The sequence below is a fragment of the Ischnura elegans genome, chromosome 6, assembly GCF_921293095.1.
Source record: "Ischnura elegans chromosome 6, ioIscEleg1.1, whole genome shotgun sequence".
Classification (NCBI taxonomy): Eukaryota; Metazoa; Arthropoda; class Insecta; order Odonata; family Coenagrionidae; genus Ischnura; species Ischnura elegans.
The window spans coordinates 51,595,955-51,623,198 of NC_060251.1; the positions used below are offsets into that span (position 1 = coordinate 51,595,955).

Below are 27,244 nucleotides of genomic sequence, written 5' to 3' on the forward strand. Positions count from 1 at the left end.
CAATGCCTTCAGCGAATTTGGATCCGAAGTATCCGATTCGACCATCCCTAGTATACATATTTTGTACATTCTATCCATTCTGCCATTTTGAGATACATACAACCAAATGGTTGAATAATGGTGTTTGTTAATAGAGGGGATTACACTACCAAATATTATGTTTGATTTATAAAGCAATGGGTTTAAGAAAGGCTCTCACCAAATTTTACCATCCAGCGCTGAATATTTGTGCCCTTGGCGCAGTTTGAAGTTTCAACTTGAATTCAGTGCCAAAAACGTATTTCTAGGGCTACGCCATGTTGATGACGTGTGAACCTCATGATATCTGCATTGCTTGCATAAGGAGTGCATTTTCGTACACGTTATTTCGAGAATAAATAAATAGTAGATCAATTGGAGAATTTTAAATGAGTGGGAGGAAACCTTGCGTATATTGTTGTGTGCTGAGATGTGAATATATCTCTCGTTAAACACAAAAAAAGTATTTTTTGTGGTGTCAAATCACCCAGACCAAAGAAATCAGTGGTACGACGTGCACTGAGACTGCATATTCCTTCAGAAATAGGCTGTTATAGAATTTGTGGGAGCCATTTTAATGCAAATCACTTCTGATTCTCAAAGGGATTTAATTTCCATCACTCCTTTTGTTGTCTTTAGCCACACATCGCAAAAAATTCGAATGTGCTTAAATACATACGCACTCAGTGGGAACACATCCTTTATAATTGCAAATATATCATTCTACTTCAATTTATGTTGAATTTAATGATTATTTCGTGTGCATTTACTGCATGTTTGCCATGGTTTTCACTCTTTGTTTTTATATTTCGCATAAAAAGCCAACCACTGCAACGGAAAGGGTCTTTGACACTAACCTGGTGATGTGTCAAATAGTACAAAGTAATACATGATAATCTAAAATTTGTACTCCAGGTACGATATCGTACTACTCGCAATAAGCAGAAATAAGCACATTTGACTCCTGGTGCCGCCAGGTTTATAAATAGAAGGACAAATAGTAAATAATGAACACGGATAACTTTGCAAATCTTACAACAAAGCAGAGAAACCGGATGCAAATGCGTACTTAAATGACTACTAGCAAATAGTTTGAACTATCACTAATCGAAATGTGTTTTTCATTCCTATATTTTTGGTTCTTAATAACGAAAACCAATTTTTAATTTTGAGAGTTCCCTCCTATTTAGAAACGATTTATTATTAATTTTTTGCAAAAAAACGTACATAGTATTTTTGAATTTCATCTCATTTTCATACAATTCAGGATATTCCCTTGTAAAACAACTTCATAAACCTCAGGATCACACTGGTTACTAAGATACCACCTGAAAACCCAAATCTGGCATCACCTGGCAAGTCCACACCATGCCGGATTCAGGGTGCTCAACTATATGGTATACTATTAATTCTGACACTCTAATCATATTTTAAAGGCTATTTAGATAGATAGCAACACATCCAAAACACATATAGGTAACATAAAACTCGAAGACTCTCATGAAATAGAGTGGAATTTAACAAATTGGAATAATTAAGGGCAATTTTCACTAATAAAATTTAATTCATCTCTATTTTCATTGACAACACATTATCTTCATGCAAGGGAGATCAAGGATTTCTTGCAAGTCCTTAATAGGCAGTACAGGTTGGAAACTTTGACGATGGGCCTAGGGTTTGGGGAATGAGGAACACCCAGCAATTGGGGCACGATTAGGGAAAAGGAGACCTGAAGGGGAGGGGTGGGAGGGTTTCATCCCGCTTCATTTGCTAGTTAGGTTGATAAAAACTGCTGCTGGGAGAAACCAATTCATGAGTAGTTTGAAGGGGAAGTAAAGGAGAAAAAATAAGCCAAGAGGACTACATAGATGAGGCCCCAGTCCATCCCATATAGGTTAAATTTTTATTTCCACTTCCTAGTGGCATATTTTCATCGGCTTTAACATGTCTGCTGAGATGAGAGGAGAGAGATTAATTAATTCTCTAAATTTACTGTCAAAATAATATGCGCGATACATCACATTATAACAAATATAAATTTTAGATAACAGCACTAATTATACCTCATTTCTCTGTGAAATTTGGTTTGCTCTACCCATCAGCAATAAGAGTGTCGATATCATAAATCCATTCAAATAAGGGTTAGGTGACAACACATCTGAAGGCAGACTGAAGAATCCTCTACTGCATTAATTGTTGGGAACATATGAGACACTACTTCACCTGATAGTCAACATCCAGTGACATATGATAAATGAGAGTAAAAAATCCTTAGATGCGTGTAAATATGGTAAAACACGCGCGCAAAAGTGACGCATTCATACACTGATTTCAGAAGGTGTTTCTGACCCAGACCCTCTGTTTTTCTCAGTCTTGAAGAGTCAAAAGAAAAGTTGAGCAACACTAACTGATGACATTGAGAAAGGGCAGCCTTGCTAACAAAAATGTCATTGGCTTAAACCATTTGTATCCAAACAACCGCACATCTATGGCTGAGTGGTGCACGATGGCGGAAATACATGCCTTAACGAGAGCCTTTAAGTTTATTGTTTCCAAGAGCTGAAAATGGCATGATTAGGTTGGATGCTTACAGAAACAATTCGCTGTATGACTGCATCTTTGTGCGATGGAATTATGCTCGGGGTAAAGAATATGGTTTCTGCCATCGCACAGAAATCTGACGCATCATTCTTATATCAGACAATAGAAGATTCGTGATAATGCTCTACACATCGTGCAACATACACCCTTGGATGTGTGATTTATGGAAATGTCTTCAATATGCAATATTACCTTAGTAAAATTATAAACAAATGTGATATTACACACAAACCTTACTCCTATATAAAATAGCACTGATACGAAAAAAACTGTCATTAACTTTCCTCCAGGACAATACCCTCTTTGATCCCACCTTTGATCCAACACTAGTTAATCATACTTTTTTTCATTAATTTTTTGGAAAATTAAATCATACTTTTTTTGAAAGTTTAAGGAAAAATTAATCAAAACCCTGGTTCTGAACTCATTAGAAATACATAAATCCACAGGGTTAATGAAAAAACAAGAACACCACAGGAGGGTATTTTATATCATCTAAGTATGAAAACCAAAAATTTCATAAGTGCAGTCGGTGTAGTTGGTAATCAAATATAGACTTTTTACTGTTAGCAATAAATGTTATCACAATCTTGCAATACATACTGTTTTAAATGAACGCATGGCAAAAAGATTGGCCATCATGGTGGAAAATCCTGGAGCCAGACAGCTTTGAGCGATAAATCCTAACTTGAGCTCTGCAAGGCATATAACATCATCACCCTGCTTCCAGTCCCATGAAGGGATATTCAAGAGGTAGGCCTAAAAAAAGAAGATAAAATTACAAGAATGGAGTCATTGTATAACATGTAAGAATCATTCATAAAGCATGCATTTATCAAAGGGTTTTTTTATCCCCTTAACGATAATAAAGGAAACCATGAACTTTGCCATATTAAGCTGAGAGATGAAGTGAATTATGTGAGCTAAAGAAGGAATATTATGAAGGGAAAAAGCCCTAATGAACATGAATTTGAAGTAGATACTCCTGGATCTATTGAAACCTAACTGAACTTACAAAAAGAAGGAGGTACATATGTACTTCAAAATGTAAGAAAAAAAAAAGTCCACCTAAAAAGTGTTATTTCTGGGAACAGGGCAAACAGATGGTGAATAATAATGATGACAAGGTTATATGGATGATAGGCTGAAAAGATATGTATAATGAGTATTAAAGATACTTGTCAGTTGGTTAAAAGTTTCGCAGTACATGGATGTCCAACAATATTCGTGTTGGGTTAGTTCCAAATCAAGCATTAAAATGCCAGCATTTCATTCCCAGTTCTGGAGACTTCTTCAGGGCTAATAATCTGCCTTTATCAACGAGTTTATATATCTTCATGGGGTGAGAGGGATTGAGGGTAGGTGTGGTGCTTTCTTGAAGATTTCTTCTTTTCTGGAGAATTGGAAGCCAGGATGAGCTAATCTTTTGTCCTTTGTCTCCGTTGAAATAGGTGGTGTGCTTCCTTATCTCCAATGCCTCCCTGAAAAATCTGAATAATTATAAATGTTTCTACTCGGCTAGGATTTTGGTGTTTGTCATGTCCACGTCGTGGCGGCGTGTTCCGAGACTGCTGATTTTTGACAATGACCATGCTGAATTGCAGTGCTGTGTTTCTCTATCCTGTATGGTTCTTCCCATTTCTCCCATATTCATCTTGTCCAAGGTCCATTGTTTTAATTGATAAACTCCAATGATGTCTCGATTTTCTCTTCATCCTTGAAAGTTCTAACTATATATTATATTCACCTCCATTTTAATAATATTGAATATTTTTCGAATCTCATGCTTATATAATATCCTCGATATTTTGTCGGTGACTCCTGCTTCAGGACCTGAGACAAGGTGTACGTGGGAGAAACAAGAAGAACCATCTGGACAAGGATAAAGGAACACAGCTCCGCCATTCGATAGAACATTTTTTTTAAAATCAGCAGTCTCAGAGTACACCACCTTAGGCTATAACATCGACAATATGAACGCAAAAATCCTAGACAAGAAGCATTTTAAAACCAGATTATTCAGGGAGGCATTGAAGATAAGGAAGCATGCTGACAATTTCAACGTAGACAAAGAATAAAATGTAAAAAATCGTTTCAGGCTTGATTTGGTGGAAGTTCGATATATCTTAATGAAAGAACACAAATGGTGATTTCCACACTTTTTAATTCCAAAACTCAACAACCGACCATGGTTTCAACACATAATGTCATTTTCAAGGTAAAGTTTCCTTGAAAATGACACTATGTGTTGAAACCTGGGTCGGTTGTTGAGTTTTAGCATTAAAAAGTGTGGAAATCACCATTTGTGTTCTTTCATCATGAAGGACAAAATATTAGCTCATCCTGGTTACCAGTACTCCAGAAAAGAAAAGAAACATTCAGAAAGCACCACCCTGACCCTCAACCCCTCCCACACCACGATGACAAATATACTCAATTCCCGATAAAGGCAGATTATTAGCCCAGACGAAGTCTCCAGCATCAAGGAAGAAACACTAGCATTTTTATACTTGACGCAGGAACTAATCCAAAAGGAACTTCGTTGGCTACACACACTTGTTCAGTAAATTTATTACTTTCACTTGAAGTATAGCTTCAATGTATGTATCAAGAAATTGATGGACGAAAGAATCAAGACTTAGGATTCCTTTTGTTCAGTTTCTACCACCATTTGCTTATTCCACAAAATAACCTATCCTTTCCCATTTCCAGGCCTCTGTATTATGTATTCCACATTAATTTAATCAGACTGGAATTGATACATTATTATGGACATTGTTAACATGAAACTACCAAATGTTCATCCAAGTTTTTGCATTGCCAATAAATGGAACGTACTCATCAGTTTTCAAAGTGTCTTCTGTCATGCTTCAAGTTCAATTCCATCGATGCCACAGGGCAAGAGGTTCCATTCATTTCAGCATTATTTTTATACAGAAAAAGCTCAAGATTGGTGAATCAACTGAAGGTAGAGCTATTAGAGCAGTTCATGAATGAATTCATCCATCACTTTCCATGAAAGAACTTATTAACAATACTTAGGCAATTTTACATTGAGAATTAGCTTCTGACAATTCTTAATAAGTAGTATATAAATGTTGGTTCTTTCCATGGGCTAAAAAAGAAAAAATATCCTACTCATCATCAGAGTGATCCAATTTTTAGATTCTAACCACCTCTAGGCTAAGAATACTGCCAGTCAAAACAAGCGTAAGAGGTGGCATATAGTGGCCTTTGTCAGCTTTTAGTTACTGCTGCTAGTAGTGAAAACTGATTTCTCCCTCCATCCACTAGTGGCTGCCACTTTTTTGCCCTACCCAAAAAAATGGGAAACAATGGCAGATGAGTGGCAGGTGGCAAATAGTGGCCACTACAAGTAGGCAAGAGCTCGCCACTGACACGGAATGCAGCATAAAATGATGACATGAATGACAGTGTGTGCAGATATTTCATAACAATTAACAAAAATACAGCTTTTGGCAACCAATAAGGGTCAAACCGAGGAAGTCAGTGGTACAAGGGCATATTGAAATTAAGGTTATAAGATATTTAAAAAAATGGATTATCCACTTATTCTCAACTTTGCACACATCATTGAAAAGCCTTAGCATGTCGATATTTTTTTATACAGTTGCCTCGATGATCAATTATTTTTTCACCCTTGTAACCAGCTTTTTAATCCAGGCATCGCACCACTCTCCTGCCGTGTCGCGAAGCCAAGTGACGACTGCATCTTTCACTCCCTCGTCTAACTAGAATTTCAGTCCCTTTGAAAGTGGGAGGAAGGTGGTAGTCACTAAGGGCAAGTTTTGGGCTGTAAGGAGTGAGGTCCATGATATCCCAACCGTATTCATTACGAAGGGCAATTGTTTGATGTGACACATGTGGACACGCCTGTTCTTGTGTTCATCGGTGAGCTGATTGGGGACCCGCCTGGCGGACGCCTTGTTATAACCGAGGACCTATGACACATTATTATGCACAGAAAAGTAGCCACTTTCTTCATTAAGGTTCATAGGTCCTTCATCTCATCAAGGGTTATTCTCTAGTTATTGCACACCATATCGTGAATTCGAGCTGCCATTGATTCTAGCCAACTCGACTGCTACTCATCATGGACTATTTCCTGTCCATGAGAAAACTCCCGGCATGTTTTTTAATATTCATACACTTTTCACCATACACCTACACTAACTGGTGATGAATTTCTATCGGAGAAACATTTTTTAAATAAAAAATCGAATGACTGAGTGTAGTTTGCACCTGGCTGGCCATCTAAGTGGGAGCTCCATCCTAAACCATTGCTATGCAGTGATCGAGCGGTCTAAAGTCACGTGGGTGATTCTAAATTTGGGTAAGGAACCTAGAAATGCAGTGCTGTAGTCAAATTTTGCCTGGCGACTTGGATTTTGGAAATGGCATTGTTGGAGACCTTACTTTTCAATACACCCTCGGAGTCTATAAGGTGCCTTGTGTATGCAGTATAAAATATGAATCTTAGTGGTTATTAGGGCCAGTAGGTTAAGCATTTCAATAAAAATATCACATATCATGACCTATATACAAAATCAAGGGGTGATGCTTTGCTAAAACACTTTCATTGCATTGACTAAGGGGTCCCAGAAACTCGGAATTGATGATTTAAAAAATATTCATTAAAATTGATTGTTTAATAGATAGTGGACTGCTTAAGCATTCTTCACAAAAGGAGTTATAGAAAAGTTTATACACCATTAATATACCTAGAAATGCTATTATAAATAATTATGTAGATAGTTGAATACTGTTTGATACACTACCTACAGTAAACTCTCGATTATACGAAGCAGGATTTTACGAAGTTTTCGATTATACGAAGTGATAGTGCGGTCCCGGCGAAAAGCCTATGGTAAATACATGGTGCTATTCGATTATACGAAGTTTCGATTATACGAAATGTTTCGAATTTACGAACCTCGGATCGGTCCCCAAGAGCAAAAGGCATTCGTTTATACGAACTATGGCGAAATATTTGTCAACAAAACTATTTACGCCGGCGTAAGTAGCTAAAAAAATCAGCGCTTCCAACTGTGGTTCATCAAAAGCGTGAAATCGTAAATGACAGTGCAACTTTGGAGAGAAAGGGTTCGCCTAAAACCTCACGGTGGGAATTTAGGGGAAGTAGGACTTAATTAAAATATCGCGACTGATATAATGCCCCTATTTACGTGCCTATTCGTAAACATCGCATCGACAATACTTCGTAGTTTAACATGTCAGGAAGGCCGAGCGGGGTATTTCGTACACTCCTAATTAACCCTTTGCACTGCTGTGAACGTACCTGGTACGTTCGCAAGGCAGGCTGCTGTGAACGTACTTCGAAGACTACTTGACTACTTTTCGCCGAAGCACTTCGAAGGGTCCCTAATCCGGGACCCTTTCCTCGACGAGCTCACCCTCGCTGGCCCCTCTCTTCGACCCTCCGAGCGTGGGGCCTTTTCTCCCCAGAAGTGACCGCTCTGACTGCATTTTGAAAATATATCAATCAATGCCATCATCAAAAATAATTGTTTGCATCGCACTCCAGCCTATCAGGCATTCAAGTACGTCTCTGAACCGTGTTTCTGCGATGAGGAATAACGACTTTGTTAACTTTGCTAAAATGGCCAAGTTAATAAAATTGTCATTTTTCATCGCAGAAACACGGTTCAAAGACGTACTTTATTTCCTCCACTACAATCGCAAATTGCTGGAAATCGGCCGGATTCCCTTTGATAGCGCACCATGAGGATGTTCTCGAGGTTGGTAATTGATACAACTAGCCTACTAGTAATTCTACTGCTATAATATCACGGCTATGGTTGATTCGTTACGTTATACATTCAGGAAGCAGCAGCGGATAAAATCGCAGAGGAGATTAGAGGCTTAAAAGATGATTTTGAAAAATTCTTGGAAAAAGCAGGAAGAGCACAGCGCGCAACATCAAACGATTATATTGCCCTTGACGATGATCTCAGGGCTTGCGACAATGGGACGCCGGTACATGCGTCGGAAGAAGCAGCGGCCGGGACTAGTCATAATAGCAGTGACGACGAAGATGAAAGTGAAGCAATTTCACCAAATAAAAAAGAAATACTCGCTGCCCTCCAAACATTAAGATATATTGATCTGGCTAACGAGTTAAGTCCCCAATTTCATTCCCATTTATGCAAGTGAGAAACCATGGTGGAAGCGGCGATGGAGAAGGGCAAAAAGGAAAAAAAATAATTGATATTTTAGTAGCATCTTTTTGTGTATATAATGGCCTTCCTGAATAAACAACTTAAATATCTTAAGTATTGGGCTCTATTAACCTCCAACTTATTTTTCAGTCTACTCGTAATGAAGATGCACTTCTAACCTTGAACTTTCTTCTCGCGCGTCTCCCCGTTTTCCCATGCCGAGAGATCTTTCTTTCCAAATTCTTTGTTTACTTCCTCCCGCAACCTTCTGCTGATCTTGCTGACACCCATCTTACGCATCCCAAACCCCTCCTTCCCCAGCATTTCCCATTCACTCCCTCCCCCCTAAGGTGACAGAGGTCGAGTGCGTCGCAAAAAATACGGCCCCCAAACGTAGACTGAGGCAGAGCTGAAGGCCATTTCCCCACCCTTCTTTCTCCTGCCCCCTTCACCACTGTTCACCACTCCTTTGTGCTGACAGCACTTCTTTCCTCAGGCAATCCCCATCCCACTCTTATTCACCCCACCCACTGGGAACGTTCCCCGATTGTGGATAAGGGCATGGTTCATCTTCACCTGCAACGGGGGTAAGTTATTAACCGGAGAGAGGCTGAAGAAGTATCTTCCACTATCAGGGAAATGGTGCCGCGCTTATAATTCCCTCTCTTCTTCTCTGCTGACGTTTCAATTGAAATTATTTTCTTTGCTCTTTCGTCACTATATTCATTTACGATTATTGCGCGACTATTTTTAGGGCTAAAGCTAAGAAAATCTTTTCTCTACGTCAATGATTCTTTGCATAACTTTCAATACGGAGGAGAAAGGGACACGAAAAGTAAATGAGGTGAATGTACAGATTTTTGCGTGTCATTTTTGGGAATTCACGCAAGTGAACCAATACTTCACACACGTTGAGAAATGATGAAACATCTCTTGTAGAAAAACAATCAATGCGGATAATAACGTTTCCCTTTTTATTTCTCCGATAATGGAAGATGTTTCTCCTGTCGTTTTCCGGTTGGAACCTTGCTCCTGTCGGCATAAAAGAAGGGAGAGAAATACTATATGAACATAGCACTTCACTCCAGGTATGAAGAATATGGTCCGGATGAAAAATAAAGTCTTTCGTAACAACGTCTGCGAAGATGATGGAGCACAGTATCCGGACGGAGAGCTCAAACAGAATTTACTTCAAATATTCGCCAGAAGATAATCATATCCTACGAAATTTAGAATCGTAACTGAATCTCAACAAAAATAACCAATGGAAAAGATAGCACATTCAACTGAATATACAGAGTAACTCGAAATATTAACTTACGAAGGTTATTTAGGAAACGGGTGGAGGCCCTCGTTTTTCTTTTTTTTTCTCGTCACTGAGCGATAGAGGGCGACATAAATGGCGGTTAGGCCGGCTGCCGCTAACATTCCGTGGGTGCTGAAACAAATATCTATCTTACGCGAACTTAATAGTTGTTATTCGCTCCTAACCATAAATTTATAACATTAAATTCTTATAATAAACTTTGCAATTCATTATTTGATTACGTTTTCTAAACTGGTCGGGAATTTCTTAAGCTATCGGTGATGTTGAAGTATGAACAAGAAATGGGAATTTTATGGTGGTATAACTATTTAACGATTTTTCACATCATAAATCGATAACAAAAAGCCTTTTCTATGAATTAATCAGAGAATAACCACCGGAAACATTTAAATAAGACCACTAAAGACAAAAAACGGCGGAAGAAACAAAAGCGAACATTTTTTTCGTGACTTATGAAAAAGGTTTGAATTTACGAAACTCGATTTTACGAAGTGCCGATTTTCCGGTCCCACTGACTTCGTAAAATCAAGAGTTTACTGTATTTCCTAAGAATTAAAATATTAACATTTCAAAATGGTCTCAAAATAAAACTTTACTATAACAAATCAAAATAATTGCTAAAGAAAACATATGATGGATTAGAAAAAGACTCCACCAACCTTGTTGTGATACTGCATAAGCTGAATAATTACTCTTATGTCATCCGAATAGTTTTTTATAGATATCACACGCATAATATTGGCAGCATCTTCAGCATCAGGATCTTGACAGTATTTGTTAGCAAGCACAAGACAAGCATCAGCTTCATGAACCTGGATCCATTTAATTGTATTTTAATCATCAAATCCATTCCATGGAGTAAGCAGCACCAAATATGTAACCAATACAAAAAGAAATCATCAATGTAATCATATTAGTTTTCTACATCTAAATTTAAATTTTTTTTATCAACATACTTCCAAGCAATGATCATTATTAATGCTTCATTTAAGATAATTTGAAAAATAATCTGTTAAGCAATTACAGATGATGCAAACATTCTATTTAACAGAAAATCTTCTTTCAATAAATAGGCAAAATTATACCTCTAAGAAATTTTAATTCCTCTCAGAAATTCAAAACAATATTTACACAAATATTTGAAGTTCAACAAACAGCTTTGATGACAGCTAAGTTACACAGCCATATCTAAGTACAATCTCACTATTATGTTGATGGATTAATTAATTGATTCAGCATGGAGACCAATTTCAAGATTTGTGCATACTACAATAACTGTCATTTCAAAATAATCTCAAAACTTATACTTTTCAATGGTACTATTAAGACTATAACATTAATTTAAGTAATACAACTTCAGTAAAGAAATTGCAACTAGAAAATAAATATTCACTATGATATTGTATAGCCATATGGAATATTGTAACCATTTTATTTACAGCACTAAAATAAATTTCCTTAGCAAAAGATGGAACACATTTATAAGTGCCCATTAAAAAAAATCACATTCAAATCAATCACTGCAAAGCAATAAGGCAAGAAATTCAGGACAATTCGTTGGCTCACATGTGTGTTTGTGTTGATGAATGTGCATCAGTATATATGCATGCATGCACACTCATAAATATTGAGTTCAAGTATAGTACTTGTCCAACAAAAGTACACATTAAAGAATAATACCAAAAATTAAAAAAAGACCAATTGTGCATATGTATTTCCTCAAGTCTGCTAGTCACGTGCATTTAAGCGCCATATTGGAAAAAACTCCATGGTACATAAGCACCCTGATAGAGATGGAAAAAATTGGTGCAAGCCATGATAATCATCTCTCAGAAAATGAAAATTTTTGTACCTACCGCAGTAAAGGACATAGTTGATGATCTTTAAGTCAGCTATTCGCATAATTTTCAAAGAATTGATTAGGTAATCATCTGGCATCTGATAATTTTTTCCAAGAACAACTACATATTTAATAACTTACTTAAATCTTCGAGATGATTAGCAATTGCACACTGTGAGTAAGCATCCCTACCAAAAAATCTCAACCCGTAATATGACAATGATTACAAAAAAAAATTGACTGATACAGAAATTTGCAGAAGCTTCCAAAACGTGGATAGGCCATTTTAGGATACAATACCAAAGAAAACTATTATGGAAATTTCATCATTATGAAATAATTTAACACATGCCACATGTACAAATGCCTAATAATGTTGCCTCCCACCAGACCTTTGGAGTACCTAGATTAAAATAGTGGCTAAAATGTACCCTAAAAGGGATCATGGTTATTAAAAAAAGTTTCTGTAAAAATAGGCATTCAAACCTTATCATGAACAATGAGAAGCCAGAGCTCAAAGCATCAAATCAAAACATCCCATACTTTAGGAACTGGACTTCAATGGTTTATCAATACAAGAAATTATTTGGATTAAAAAATTTAATGAAAATCAAAAGACTCAAACAATTTTTTAAAGAAATATTCTCATAAAATGCTACTTTGAATTAACAATAAATCAAATACATATTGTAATTACCCACTGATTAGAAAATGGCACGGTATGGCATTTGGAGGAGGCTACTGACATCTTAGGTAATTTGCACCTTGAGGGAATGGGAGAGGGAAAAACAGAGAAAAACCTAATGTTGGCATTAGCCTGCTCGAAACGAAATGTGCCGAGGGGACCATAGATTAATGTGCCAACAAATATTCCATTGGTTCTTGTCTGTGGTCCTGATGTTGACACCTATGTGTTGAAAAGCACATTGAAAGACAGAAATTTGTGGAAAGTAAAATAGCTTTGCACTTTATGCCATGTCATTTCATATCTCATGGAATTAAGAAATACTGACAGGGATATTGATAAGATTTTACTAAGAGTACGCTCATGACATTAAGAGCAAAGATTATTTGAAATAGATAGAAAAAATTAATGAGGAAGTATTCAAGTTACAGCCAATAAAATGAAGACATGAAATGTCAAGAACAAAGAAATTACGAAATCAATCATTATGAGATATAATGCAGGAGATGCAATAGGGAAATATTGGGCAGAAAGTTTACACAAAGGTGGAAAAGAAGAAAGCCAGGAGCCATTTAAGAGAAAACAGTTTCACTCTTTGAAGAGATGTCAAAGAATAGGGAAATGCAGATACTGTTTCAGAGATCTGATGTGTAGATAGACTAGAAAGGAGTGCTGGAAGCAAGACCAAAATGGGTCCAAGAGAATTGAAGTTTTTAAAAGCATCAAGATAAAGGAATAATCCACTGGCAAGAAAATCCAAATGAAAATTACAGTTGACAATGGTTGATATACAGAGTATAAGAAACCAGTTTCTCCATTGACTTTGGCAATCATCCATGGAGCGAAGGACCCAAGGGCTAGACTATGACCTCAATAAATTCAATGAATATTCTATTCAACACAATTATTCAAGAATAAACATTATGTACATTCAATACAAAAAGTAAACAAAAAATTTACAAGAATATTATCGAGCCAAATGGGATTTTTGATTGAAAGAGCACCATAGAAAATGATAATTATTTTTTAAGATACCGAATCTGTAAAATTTTGAAATGCCATTTAAGACGGCATGGTAAAGGTGGGAATTCATAAAAGCAAATATGTAAAATGATAATAGACGGGTACTTAGAGTATATAGGCATATTAGAGTGATATTATAAACTAAGCTTTTTTTACTTCAGCAAACAAGAGGACAATATGTAGTGATATTTTATAACTTCCACAACAGAAGCATTTCTCAAAGAGGGCAATGGGTAGGGGCTTTGAATAGAGATGGATTAAAATGATGATGAAAATCCAAATGAAATGGGCCTATATTGTACAGAATTTATTAATATTTAATCGAATGAAATTGAAACTGACATTTCTGTTTTTAAAAGGAACCTGATTAAGATAATTACTAAAGTGAGTTAAAATGGAACAATGAAGAAGTAAAATGTACAAGACCATGATGATAGACCAACATGATTTTCATATACACATTTAAAAATAAGATGTTTCCCCTAATACTTCAATTTTTTGTTTATTAGGTCTTAAACAAATGCTTGCCTTGAAATTTTACAGCTTATATATGAAAATATAAACAACAATAGTACATACATAATGTCGAAATAAATAGTAAAAAAGCTTTTTCCCTTCTGGCCAGTTATCATGAGCCATCCCATAACTATTATCTTTTATAAAAATATAGTTTTATGAAAAAAATACTTTAAAAAATATAACTTTATGAAAATATCAACCAGTTACAATTAACCTGAAGAAAATTTAAAAATCCTCTGAGCCAAAGGATATCCCAGTGTAAGGCAGGACTTGTGGAAGATGGATAGATAATAGAAATAGGAAGGAGGAGAGCAACCGTGAGCATTGGCTTATTATCAATTAAGTTTGCAAAAAGAGAAGTTTTAAATTGGCGTTCATAACTAATACCCATGTTAATATTACACAGATGGAGGTCTGAAACGTAACACACACAGGACTTTTATCTAATACAGAAAACTTGTTAGTCAATACATCTTGCACACAACATGTGGATTCATGGACACAGGAATTATAGGACATCATAATAAGAAAACATGAACTAAAGATTAACATAAAGAACTAAGTGTTAACTTGATATCACGTAATATATACAGACTGTCCCAAGTGTCGTGTGTCATTTTTGACCTGTAATTTTAGTAACTTTCCGTAGAGCTATGTTCATGAAAATTGGCACACTTATGGGAAAAGGTCCTAAGTTTTGTTGAGTGTAAGCAAAATTTTAAAATTTTGACCATTTGACCTCACAATTTGGGTCCAAACAAAAAATTTGAATTTGCCTTATGGGGTTTCAATGTTAAAAAAATCGAGATAGAAAAATGTCTGAATTTCATTGACCAAGGTGTCAATTCTTATGGTTTCGGACCCGAGAAACCCGAAAATAACAATTTTATTTACGAAAATTCAACCGTTGACCCAGTAAGGTCACCGTCAAGGTCATAAGGGTGGCAAAAAGAATAGCATACCGACAAAGGTGTCGATCTATGGGTTTTATAGGGTGCCCAAGTCATTAGTATTGTCCAAATATCCGTATTATTCACTAATCGACCTACGAGGGTCACAATGGGGGTCAAAGGTCATAGCGTTAAACGTCGGGCCATCGTGGCAACTAACGTGTCAAACCATAGGTTTTGAAGGGTCCCAAAGTCGGTTAGGCAGTTCATAGATCAGTATTGTTGGTATTTTGACCTCCGAGGGTCACAATGGGGGTCAAAGGTCATAGAGTTAAACGTCGGGCCTTCATGACAACCAACGTGTCAAACCATAGGTTTTGAAGGGTGTCAAAGTCGGTTAGGCAGTTCATAGATCCGTATTGTTGGTTTTTTGACCTCCGAGGGTCACAATGGGGGTCAAAGGTCATAGAGTTGAACTTCGGGCCATCATGACAGCCAGCGTTACAAACCATAGGTTTTGAAGGGTGCCAAAGTCGGTTAGGCAGTTCATAGATCCGTGTTGTTGGTTTTTTGACCTCCGGGGGTCACAATGGGGGCCAAAGGTCATAGAGTTAAACGTCGGACCATAATGACAGCCAAAGCGTGGAACCATAGGTTTTAAAGGGTGCCCAAGTCAATTTTGCAGTTCATAGTTCCGCATAACAGATTTTTTTGATCTCCGAAATTCATAATGGGGATCAAAGGTCATAAAGAAAATATGCAATGCGCTTACCCCCCTTCCTTCCAAAAATTTTCCATTTCCTCGCAGTGCTTTCCGGCAGGCTTCCCATGCCATCTTATCTTCATGCCGAAGTTGATCATTTATTTCTCTAAACATCATTTTGATTTGCTGCTCAAAGTGAAAGACAAAACTCCGTTTAAAAAGATATTGGCTATGTCCGAAACCATAAGGTAAAACGTAAAAGAAATGGATAAATCCAGCTTTTATTTTGATTGTATCATGCGTTGTGATAAATATTTAACCATTAAAGAGAAGTATCATTAAACGACAAAATTAATAGGATTATAAACTGAAATGTGAACATGTAGTTTACATTGGGCTAGTCAACCATCCAATTGCAGAAATGGTTTTGATTGCCATGCTCTTCTTCTCGAAGCTGCAACATTACACTTTCTAGGGCTTCAAGTTTAGAATATTTAAATTTTGTTATATCGCACACCTGGAATTGTCCAGTACACGCTGCGCGGACAATAGTGCTCAGCGGCAAAAGCATCTTAATGGAAAGGCCAAGACTTAGCAATGAGACTGTTGGGTGTTATACCCAACCAATTTGCAAGTTTGAATGTGAAGTGAGGTCCTGATAAATTTGCAGCCAGTAATGTTTGCAGGACGAGGGTCAGTCAGAAGGTTGCGGTCTTTACAGTCAAACTGGGACTTTTTCTTAACTACTTATTTAACATATTTTTAGGACTTTCATGGGAAAAACTCGCGACCCTTAACTTGAGCGTTACCAATGGAGGTGTAATACTTAAATGAAAAGCGGCATGAATGGGTTTTGCTATTTGCTTGTTGATCTTTAAAACCAATGGGATTTCAGCGTAGTTATAAAGAAAGTCCTATGTGGCGTTAGACCTCCTTAGGACCTTCTTTGAAGAGAGATGTAGAGGAAGAATGTGGACACAGAGTCGGGAAAAAGGATGTCTAGGGAAATAAATAATCAAGATCGGCGTGAAACTAAGAGGGTAAGGGAGGCTTGTCGGAAAAGGCAGTGGATATGTGTACTACACCACTCACTTGGTCACCCTTCAAAACCTTAGTTGGGGAAATTAGTTTTCCTATTATTTCAAAACATACATCTGTGACCTTTGACCCCCCTTATGACCCTCGATGGTAAAAAAATCGACAATATGCAAACTGCTACGAACTGCCACACTGACTTGGGCACCCTTTAAAACCTATTGTTCCACGCTTTGGCTGTCATTATGGCCCGACGTTTAACTCTATGACCTTTGGCCACCATTGTGACCCCCGGAGGTCAAAAAACCAACAACACGGATCTATGAACTGCCTAACCGACTTTGGCACCCTTCAAAACCTATGGTTTGTAACGCTGGCTGTCATGATGGCCCGAAGTTCAACTCTATGACCTTTGACCCCCATTGTGACCCTCGGAGGTCAAAAAACCAACAATACGGATCTATGAACTGCCTAACCGACTTTGACACCCTTCAAAACCTATGGTTTGACACGTTGGTTGTCATGAAGGCCCGACGTTTAACTCTATGACCTTTGACCCCCATTGTGACCCTCGGAGGTCAAAATACCAACAATACTGATCTATGAACTGCCTAACCGACTTTGGGACCCTTCAAAACCTATGGTTTGACACGTTAGTTGCCACGATGGCCCGACGTTTAACGCTATGACCTTTGACCCCCATTGTGACCCTCGTAGGTCGATTAGTGAATAATACGGATATTTGGACAATACTAATGACTTGGGCACCCTATAAAACCCATAGATCGACACCTTTGTCGGTATGCTATTCTTTTTGCCACCCTTATGACCTTGACGGTGACCTTACTGGGTCAACGGTTGAATTTTCGTAAATAAAATTGTTATTTTCGGGTTTCTCGGGTCCGAAACCATAAGAATTGACACCTTGGTCAATGAAATTCAGACATTTTTCTATCTCGATTTTTTTAACATTGAAACCCCATAAGGCAAATTCAAATTTTTGGTTTGGACCCAAATTGTGAGGTCAAATGGTCAAAATTTTAAAATTTTGCTTACACTCAACAAAACTTAGGACCTTTTCCCATAAGTGTGCCAATTTTCATGAACATAGCTCTACGGAAAGTTACTAAAATTACAGGTCAAAAATGACACACGACACTTGGGACAGTCTGTATATCAGTGGAATGATAACAAATGCATTGCACAGTTGGAGTACGATCTGTCCGCAAGGCAACTAAAGCATAACTTATATATCATCATGATATGCAAATACTAAGGAAAATAATTTATGTATTCTACTGTGGTATCTAATAATTTCAACTTTAAAAAGAGAGTTCTGAGATTTCAAATAACCCTATTCAGCCACGAATTGTCTTGATTTCTACACTTACAAACATATGATTGGAAATATCTAGGTACGAAGAGATATCAAGCGTGCACACACATAACACACAACCTGGATTATCTAACACAGGTGCTTCAAACATTAAGCTTTCTGTTATTATTGTCCTAATTAACTTCTTTGTGCTCTATATTGTGCATGCTCTCTACAACGTAGAGTGAAAATAATACTTGATAAAGATTAATAAAAAAACAATGGCCTCACCAAAAAATATGCTATTTTTTGTATAAAGCAAAAGGATCATTACTTCCATATTAGGGATTCAGATTTTAAAAAGAAAGTTTTAATCAAATGATACCATTAACTACTTACCAATTTGAAGCCAGATTCTTACACATTCCTTGGAGGTCATTTGTCATTTTTCAAATCTTATTCGCGAATAGTGAGAATTGAAAATATTTTTGAGGAATTCATTCCTTGCCATTTCATGTAATAATTTCAAATAAAGATAATATAACTGTGAAATGTAATTTTGGTGGAGCGAATATCACTATCTAAGTAATTGATATGAAAATGTCTGTTGAGCCTGTGTAATTTAAATATTTCATATGCAAAGCAGTGATGCCCTATCACACCAAATTAATATTTTTGGATGAGTGATTCAACTCCTATTTTTGTGTCACTTGATTGAAGAATGCCCAGCTCTGTGACAAGCAACAGTGATTGATTGAACAAGCAAGCACTGTACACAGTAAGGGTGTTATAGAGAAGAAGAGTAGGAAGAAGAAGGAGACAGAGTGGTGGCAACATCAAGACCTATAATGGAAGGGGTACAGCAAACATACTCATTTTTAAGGGATTGCTCGACGAGAATTTTCATCCAGATTTATGAAATGAGCATTTTTCACCATGCCTATGACAGGACACAATGAGGTTGACATGGCATGCAAAATGTCTCTTCTAACACAAACTCATTTGAATTGGTGAGGTGGAAGGTTCACAAAGCACATAGAAACTATACCAACTATTTCAGTGTCACGCTGACCAAAAAAATGTGTTACACCTTTCCTTTAGCATATTCAAAACTTTGAATGAGCACTTAAAACTTAACACTTTGACGTATTATTAATGAGAGTTAAAGTAAGTGCACTAAAATTTGTGAATTATTTATTTAAAAAATAGCATAAAATAAACTTAAGATAATCCATGATAAACGCTTTATTTGGTATCATCATTGCAAAACTATACTCAGCCTTAACTTAATGCCATAGCTATTTACCCCATATATGGTTTTACCTTTAAAGGAGAAGAGTTATTAGATAGTATTCTTCAAAGAACATTTTTGGGGGAAATTTTTAGCCTGTCTCATCCAAGCCTAATGCCAAAGGACTTGGCTTAGTGAAAATGTGTACATGCAATGGAGACAAATATAAAACAGAAGATAGTGAGTGACTTCAAAGGGACCACATAATTTGCTAGCAATCCCATGAGATAAATTTGTTCTTTTCAGAAACACAACCCTAGTTGTAGTATGCTGGATATAATGAACGATTTCAATATGCTGTAAAATATGTGATGTCTTCCTGACCACTGAGTGAACCAATAACTTAATATTGCTGTATTCATCGGATTGGACATTCATCTGAAAGTAAGCTTTCAAAAAATGTTACCTAAAGATATGGTTGTTGAATCAAAATATGTAAAATTAATTGGTCAATCATGAAAAATAATTAAAAACTAAAAAAAGCCTTCATCATAAAAAATTAAAGAAAAATAAATAACACGCTCACTGAGCAAATTTTCTATTTAAAAAAATAGAATAAAAAAAAAGACTTACAATCCCAAATTGAAAATGCAATTATTAGAGCAAAAAAATGAATGAGATCACATTAACTTCAAATAAAATATGATGAACAACCAATCCATGGGTATATTTTATGAATGATATGTAGGGTCGATAATGGCTTTCAAGTGACATTCTAAACCTCACCTTAACCCTCTGCAGATCAATTGGGTTCATTATTGAGCCCTGGAAGAATTCAACAGTAGTGAAATGCCTCTTGAATAGACCTTCCAGTTCTAAGTCAGGGGGCTTTCTGCTCGGCCGGAACAAAATACCAGACAAGTTCAGTGGTGTAGAATCGACGAAAAAAGAAAAAAATTTAAGTAATTAATTAATATGAACTATGATTAGTAGAAAATACAGGTGAGGCACCATACAGGCATACATTCGTTCGTAGAATTTAAAACTGACCATGCAGACAGGAAGCCAGCCAAACTGAAACCTGCAGCATAGGGAGTATTAGTACAAGGCACACAAATTACAAAATTTAAGCACTTAGATCTTAAACAAACTTTCGAAGGTAACATGAGTGTTATTAGCAATGCACACTAACTACTTCTCTTTTTTTTTAAATATCAGCAAGCTTTATCTCATCTAAGTTTTGAAACATTAAAAATAAAAACTACACCCCTACAAAGTGCATTAAATGAATATCAAAGATGTCTAATTGCAGAATTACCCCTAGAGGTTTAGACATCAGTCTGGGTGACATGGCCATTACCTGTGCAATTGGGAAAATTAAACAAAACAAATCATCAATTGAGTCTATGGCATTCCAAGGTAGTTTACCTTCACTCTTTCTAGATCTACTGCATTCATCATTGATCCCTGAAAAAACTCCACAGTGGTGTAGTGCCGTTTTAGAAGACCCTCCAGCTCAAGATCTGGCTCTTTCCTGGAATGCAATTAACTGACTCAGACCTCATCACAGGACTATTCTGGCAGAAAACCAGAGAAAGAGGTCCTTTTTCCACAAATGTGTAGGTCACCAACTCTCTGTAGGAAAGCTACTGTATTCTCTCCATTATGGAGAGAGAAATACTATTTTCAAACAATTCTTAAAATTACAGCGAGTGTCTCAAGATAGAAAACATACTAAACACAGACAACATGGAACTGCCAGTAATTACACAAAAGTGCTTAAACATTACAGATATTCATGCATGCTAATTAGTAAAGGATTTGCTTTTCATTGAATCTTTTAAAAAAACTACTAAAATAAAATTTTAAAATGCTTTCTGGATCACTCCACCAACTGTAGACAGCATGTAAATATGCTTACTCTAAGACCTGAAATTCAAATTTAAAAGGAATATGAAATTAATTGAAAGGTGATGCTACAGCCAGCTTTACTATTTCAAACTTAAAAGTCATCATGAGAGCCTAAGCAAGGAAAAGCAGATGAAGTAAAAAAGGCAAATAGTCATAATTGTTCGGCAAACACAGTCCACCAAAGTTTCTCTAATTTAATGAAAAGATCACAATGAATACCTTTACATATTGCTTCCTTATAACTTTTTGTTCATAAAATGTAAGCCCCCAGAAATTAACTTAAGTTGATGATTTTTAAAATTATTTCACCACAACAAGAGTGAATGGACATACAGTGACTACCGAGATGCATGCAGTCAAATGATTAAGTTTTCCAAATTGTGCTTCTATATTACACTTACAGCCAACAAAATTATATGCTAATCTGGTTAATTAAACAGTGTATTACTCTTACAAAAGTAAAAAATTATGTAATGGTTTAGTATCATCTGAGCAAAGTCGCTCACCACTGATGTAGTAAATGAGCTCTTACTCCTTTATGTACTTATACAATCATGAAAGCTGACTCAAGTTCCATTTTATTAAATTATCCACAAATAGATCTACGTCAAATATAAACCACAACTATGCCTTACAAAATTAAATTTTACACGATTCTGAAGAAAATTATAAAGTGCTCAAATATCACTAGAAAATAATTTCCGAGTTTTCCACTAAGTGAGACGGGTAGGACAACGTTTGATTGGCCTAAGATATTTGCGGAGGTACCAATGAAACAACAGGTCTATAATAATCTTGCCAGGCAAAAAACCTCAAAGTAAAACATCAAAACTACTAGCAGGGAAAGACACCAAATCCTAAAAGGAAATCAAACATAGCTTAAAGGAAATGTAGTACAGGGATTTTTCCTACAGCATCAAAATGCATAAAAAAGTATAGCCTTAAAGGTGTCAACTACTGATAATGACAACTGAGCTACTTTGGATATACAAGACTGCTATGTTTGACCAGGGAGGTCACACATTGGAGTATTACTCTGTAAATTAAATTAAGCAACATTGAATTGGAGAGAATTTAAACAGTTGATCTCAAAAGAAAAACTTAATGACTCTTAACAATATTCTAGGAATAAAACACTTACTTGCAGATATTACACACGGTAGTTCATGCAAGTCAATGGCTTAAACACAATCGCAAGTTATTTGTGTCTGTAAAAATAAGTCCACAGTTTATGTATAAAAAAGATGATAGGGTCTTTCCATATCAAATAAAAAAATTAAACCAGATCTACCATGATTCCCTCCAAATTTGACATGTATACAATGATCCTTGCTAGCAATGAAAGAGAACAATTTTTTTTCCTTTTACAACATTAACAGCAAAGTTACTGGACACCAAAGCTGGAAAAGTATTACTAATTTGAGCATGTCTACCTATTAATGAACAAATACAACTCTACACCAATTACCTGTGGACCTATTTTTATGGGCACACATAACTTGTGATAGTATTAAAGCCATTGTCTTATATGAACAACATAGCCTGTATTATCTGCATGAGTTTTAGTCCAAGAATATCGTTAATGCAACAACATTTGTTGAAATTAAAGGGGGTGCTTTGAGACATTCAAGATCATCACAGTTTTGAGACAACAACCTTCGGTTCATAAGTTTAAACTAAGAGGAAATGTTGCATAGTTTATTTATGCTTTATTTATTCTTTCCCAATATGAGTCACTGCTGTAGCTACATATTATACAAGAGCTACATATATTTCCTCACCAATAGGTAGAAACAATCAAAATTCAAAAAATTCTTATTTTCATGTTCAGTAGCTTTGTGGTGAACTAGAAAAAAAAAGACTCAGATGTTATCTTGAGAGACTTTTGAAGGAAAAAAATTACTTCAGTAGTTATCAACACTTAAATAAAACATGTATAAACCCAGGTTTTGATGGATAAAAGTTGGGTTGTGTCTGTGTGTGTTTATCAGAGTGGATAATTGATTACTATAGAAGTTTTTTCCTTCATCATCTTCTAATAAATCACTGAAAATATACATAATTTGCATTTTCACTACTTGAAAGGGTCACCACCTTATTTATATGTCACATTTCAATGGAATCAGAGAGGATCAAGTAGAGTGGTGTGATGAAATCCCATGGAATTACCCAATATTGAGTAGCCTTGCCTTATACTATTCACTGTAACTAGATTCCTAAATTTCCAAATATACAGTGGAACCTCGATCTATCGTTTTTCAAGGGGATGGACGAAAAAAACAATGAATGCGTGAAAACGATAAATGCAGGAATGTTTGGCTAGGTTGCCTATGTTCCAGGAAATGCAGGATTTTGCCGAGTAATTATGATATTCGTTCAACTCTACCCCCACCCCTACCGTCATGTGCTAGCGGACAACACTAAGCATTCTGTAATATTGAGGCGATAAAAGCCTGTATTCTTTTCTTCATTTTCAATTATTTTCAGTCTATCTGTTGAATTTCTCACTTGTTTCTTCAGAAGGATCGTGGTCTGAAGACAAATAAAAATAAAACTAATAAAAATGAAACCTGACTTTATTAAACCCACACGGAAAACACTCGCTGGTTAGAATTTAACCCACCCTGGAAAGTATGCAACCACTTCTACGAGGTGAAGTTTGGGACTGATCCTATGCGTATGGCGTGCGCGGAGAATACTGCAGAGAACATGACCATACGACTGCGCCATGAAATTTTTTGTCCTAAAGAGAAGGCAACTTACCCATTATTTTCTGATCAGCGTAGCACTAGATGAGCAGATGAATTCGGATTGTTAGTAGGGAGAAACAAAATATCCTGAGAAGATATCCCTTCATCAGTAACTCTGACAAGTGAGACTTATATTTTAACTCGTAAATTGATAACTGATAATAACCTGATATCCTGTTTTTGGAAAAAAATGCCACATTAACTGCCAAGAAGCTCAACTACGAGGTTATCGAGTTTCACCAGAAATCACCACCTTATTTTTCCGACGATTTCCTTGCTTAAAATACTTAATTAACGTTAGAAATACGTTCTGTTTGGTCTCGTTCTTATTTGATTTAAGTGCAAATTACTGTCATTTCAATCTAATAAAAGTATAATGGCAATTGCTCATTGTTAGACACCTTTTGGGCTAACAGGTGATTCATGCAGCAGCTGACCTCCAGAAACTGGGAACTTTGAAGCAGGTAGGCTAAAAAAGTTCAGTGGGCGAGAAAGGGGAAAGCGTGAAACACGTTTCTATTGTACTCGTGTAACTTGATATTTTTTTAAACTTATGGTCTTCGTAATATGATCCCTGCACGAGTTGTTGTTTGCTTTAGGAAAAGAGGAAAGTCTCAGAGGGGGGAGGCGAGTGCTGAATGGAGGGGGATAACGGATATTGGGAAATGCGCTAATGTTACTTTCCCACGGGACTGAGCTTCTCTCTATGGTATTTCCATCTCCTGGGGAAGATTCAAACTATGTGCCTGTCGTTATTAGCTGTAATTGACACGTATAAATGTAGTTTTAATTTCATCAAACGATGGATGCGGGAAAATTACACGTCGGGACTGCGGTCTTCAAACGATCAATGTAGGAAAACGATACTTCGGGGAATGATGAATGAGGGAAAAAATTACATTATCTACATGGAACTTTATTTGGGACCAGGAAAGGTGAACGATGCATGCGGGAAGACGATCAATGCAGGAACGATAGATCAGGGTTCCACTGTACTTGTTTACCAATTTTATTTTCTTTTCAATAGTGATAGAGTGATAATAGGCAATTTCAGATACTAGTGAATTACCCAATTAGGCACCACCCTCACTGAAGCAATCTCAGGTAAACAAAGGCAATCAATCTGTTTCATATCCCTGAAATCCCTTTCTGTAAATAAGGTCCTTATGTTTATCTAGTTCACTCATGATTTCTTAGATTATATAAAGTAAAAGAATATATGAGTAAAGTAGCAAACATGTTTTGATTTTTGTCTTTCAGTGGGTATCTTCACTATCCCCGTATCATATTGAATTGCCTCCTTGAACTAAAGCCTAGGTACTTTTGATAAGAATTGACTCCTACTAATCATTTTAAATCAAGTCATTTCAAGTAAAAAACTATATACTGCTAACATAAATCAAATTTTTGACTCATGGTTTAAGAGGGCATGCAGCCAGAAATTTGCTTCAGAGATGCTTTGGTTGTATGCAGATTGCCTATACAAATACTTTCTGCAAATTTTCACATATCAGAAAACCCTACATTTCAATAAGTCAGCTACATATATGTTTCATTTGCATAATGCTAAATTCGTGCAGTGGAACTTCGATAAAGCGAGTACGGGCTATTGCGAGACATCCACCATTACGAGAGATAGCCGAGACACCGTCATTGACCCTATAATTAGTGTAAAAAATTTCGTTTTTACGAGGCCCTTTCAGTGTTGGCACTCGCCATAGAGAGAGTTTCCATCGCCGGAAAACCTTCACCAAGAGTTCCTAATCTCTGTAATTTCTGGCTATCTGTTTGAAATGAAGTTAACATGGAGTGCTTAGTCTCAAATTCATGTAGTAAACTTTCGTTCGATAAATACGTAGTTCATTTTAGTGAAAATATTGTGGCATTAACATTCGCAAATGCTTGATCTACTTTTGTTCCTCGGGCGGCAGAAAGCAGTCGGCAGCATACCCGCACGTCCGTGAGTGGCGTGAATACAAAGCATTTGATGGCAGGCACCATGGCCAAAAAATGCCAAACACGTCGAAGCAAGAAAATAAAAATAATAGATTAATATGAGAGTGGCGTAATTAATTTATCTTCCTATTCGCTCTCCACAAGTAACAAAAACAAAAGTGCCCAAGGAACGCAAACCATGAAGAGTTAGAAGAAACTTTGTTCGGGTGGTTTTGCCCACTTCAATTCGGGCGAACTTATGAGAAAGGGGCTATGCCTAAGCCTAAAGGGGAGTATTTCAGGGATAGATTGCAAATCGAGGACTTCAAGAGTTCGGAAGGTAGGTTATACTAATTCATAGCACCAAAGCATTATCTCCCATCATAATTGCTGATGATGCCTGTGGTGTAAAGTTTTGGAAGAAAGGACTCCAATCCTATGTATCTTAACAAGTATTCCCCGCGTGATATAGACGAAACGGAACTCGACCTATTTACTGACAAAACCCTTACAGATAAGAGTCATTTCTTGCAATGATGCTCCTAGAGATAGGTAGTGCGCCTTAGCGATGGTGTAGGATGTACGCTACAATTGATACTCAGCGCGTTGAGCGAGAATTGTCCGGATGGACGTATTTATTCTCTATTGCGGTTACAAGCAATAAAACGATCAAAATATACTATTCGTGTCAGTGGTCGGAGTCGTACTGGCGCTCTCTTCCGTCACCCGGGTGGCCAACAATCCCCTGGTGGCCGCTGGAAGAACTCACAGAACAACTGACTCGTTTCGTGCCATGTCGTTTGCATTCAGCGCCACCACAAAGAAGAGCTGATGCTGCACTTTTAGTTTATAATATTAAAAAAATCTGCATTCCTATTTTCATGTTTTTCAGTCATTATTGAGAATGCTAAACCAATAAATTCATACTCGTAAGTTTTTTTGGCCTTAGAGTTCATCAGATGCGTATGCCTTTCCGTTTCTTTGTCGCAAATATTACCCATGTGAGTTATATTCGTCGCAGTTTCCTGGAGCTTGCTTTTGTTTTACTTAAGTGACATCATCATATGTCTGCATTATATTTTTACGTGAAATAATATCACGTTAATATCTTTTCTTATAATACCAATTTTAATTCAAATCGTTTTTATTGCAGTGCCGTAGTAAACTCAGTGTATTATTTCAAATACGTCACGAGCGTAACACTCAAAAAGGAACTTTTTTAACAACGACAATTTTTATCACATCATTTAGTATGCTTAGC

General features: G+C 36.6%; 1 protein-coding gene across 43 annotated transcripts in view; it reads right to left on the reverse strand.

Moving 5' to 3' along the window:
* The window catches only part of LOC124160665 (calcium-activated potassium channel slowpoke), a 364,836-nt gene that overhangs the window by 73,655 nt on the left and 263,937 nt on the right, over nucleotides 1-27,244 (reverse strand). For 34 of the 43 annotated variants that reach the window (XM_046536620.1, XM_046536596.1, XM_046536597.1 and 31 more), the window contains 3 exons: nucleotides 20,174-20,279; nucleotides 10,806-10,958; nucleotides 3,223-3,378 (listed from right to left, as the gene is read on the reverse strand). In XM_046536620.1, coding sequence (XP_046392576.1) covers nucleotides 3,223-3,378; nucleotides 10,806-10,958; nucleotides 20,174-20,279 — 415 coding nt within the window. Of the gene's footprint in view, nucleotides 1-3,222; nucleotides 3,379-10,805; nucleotides 10,959-20,173; nucleotides 20,280-20,815; nucleotides 20,922-27,244 lie in introns of all 43 variants that reach the window. The other 9 variants (XM_046536608.1, XM_046536598.1, XM_046536607.1 and 6 more) reach the window with 1 other exon arrangement.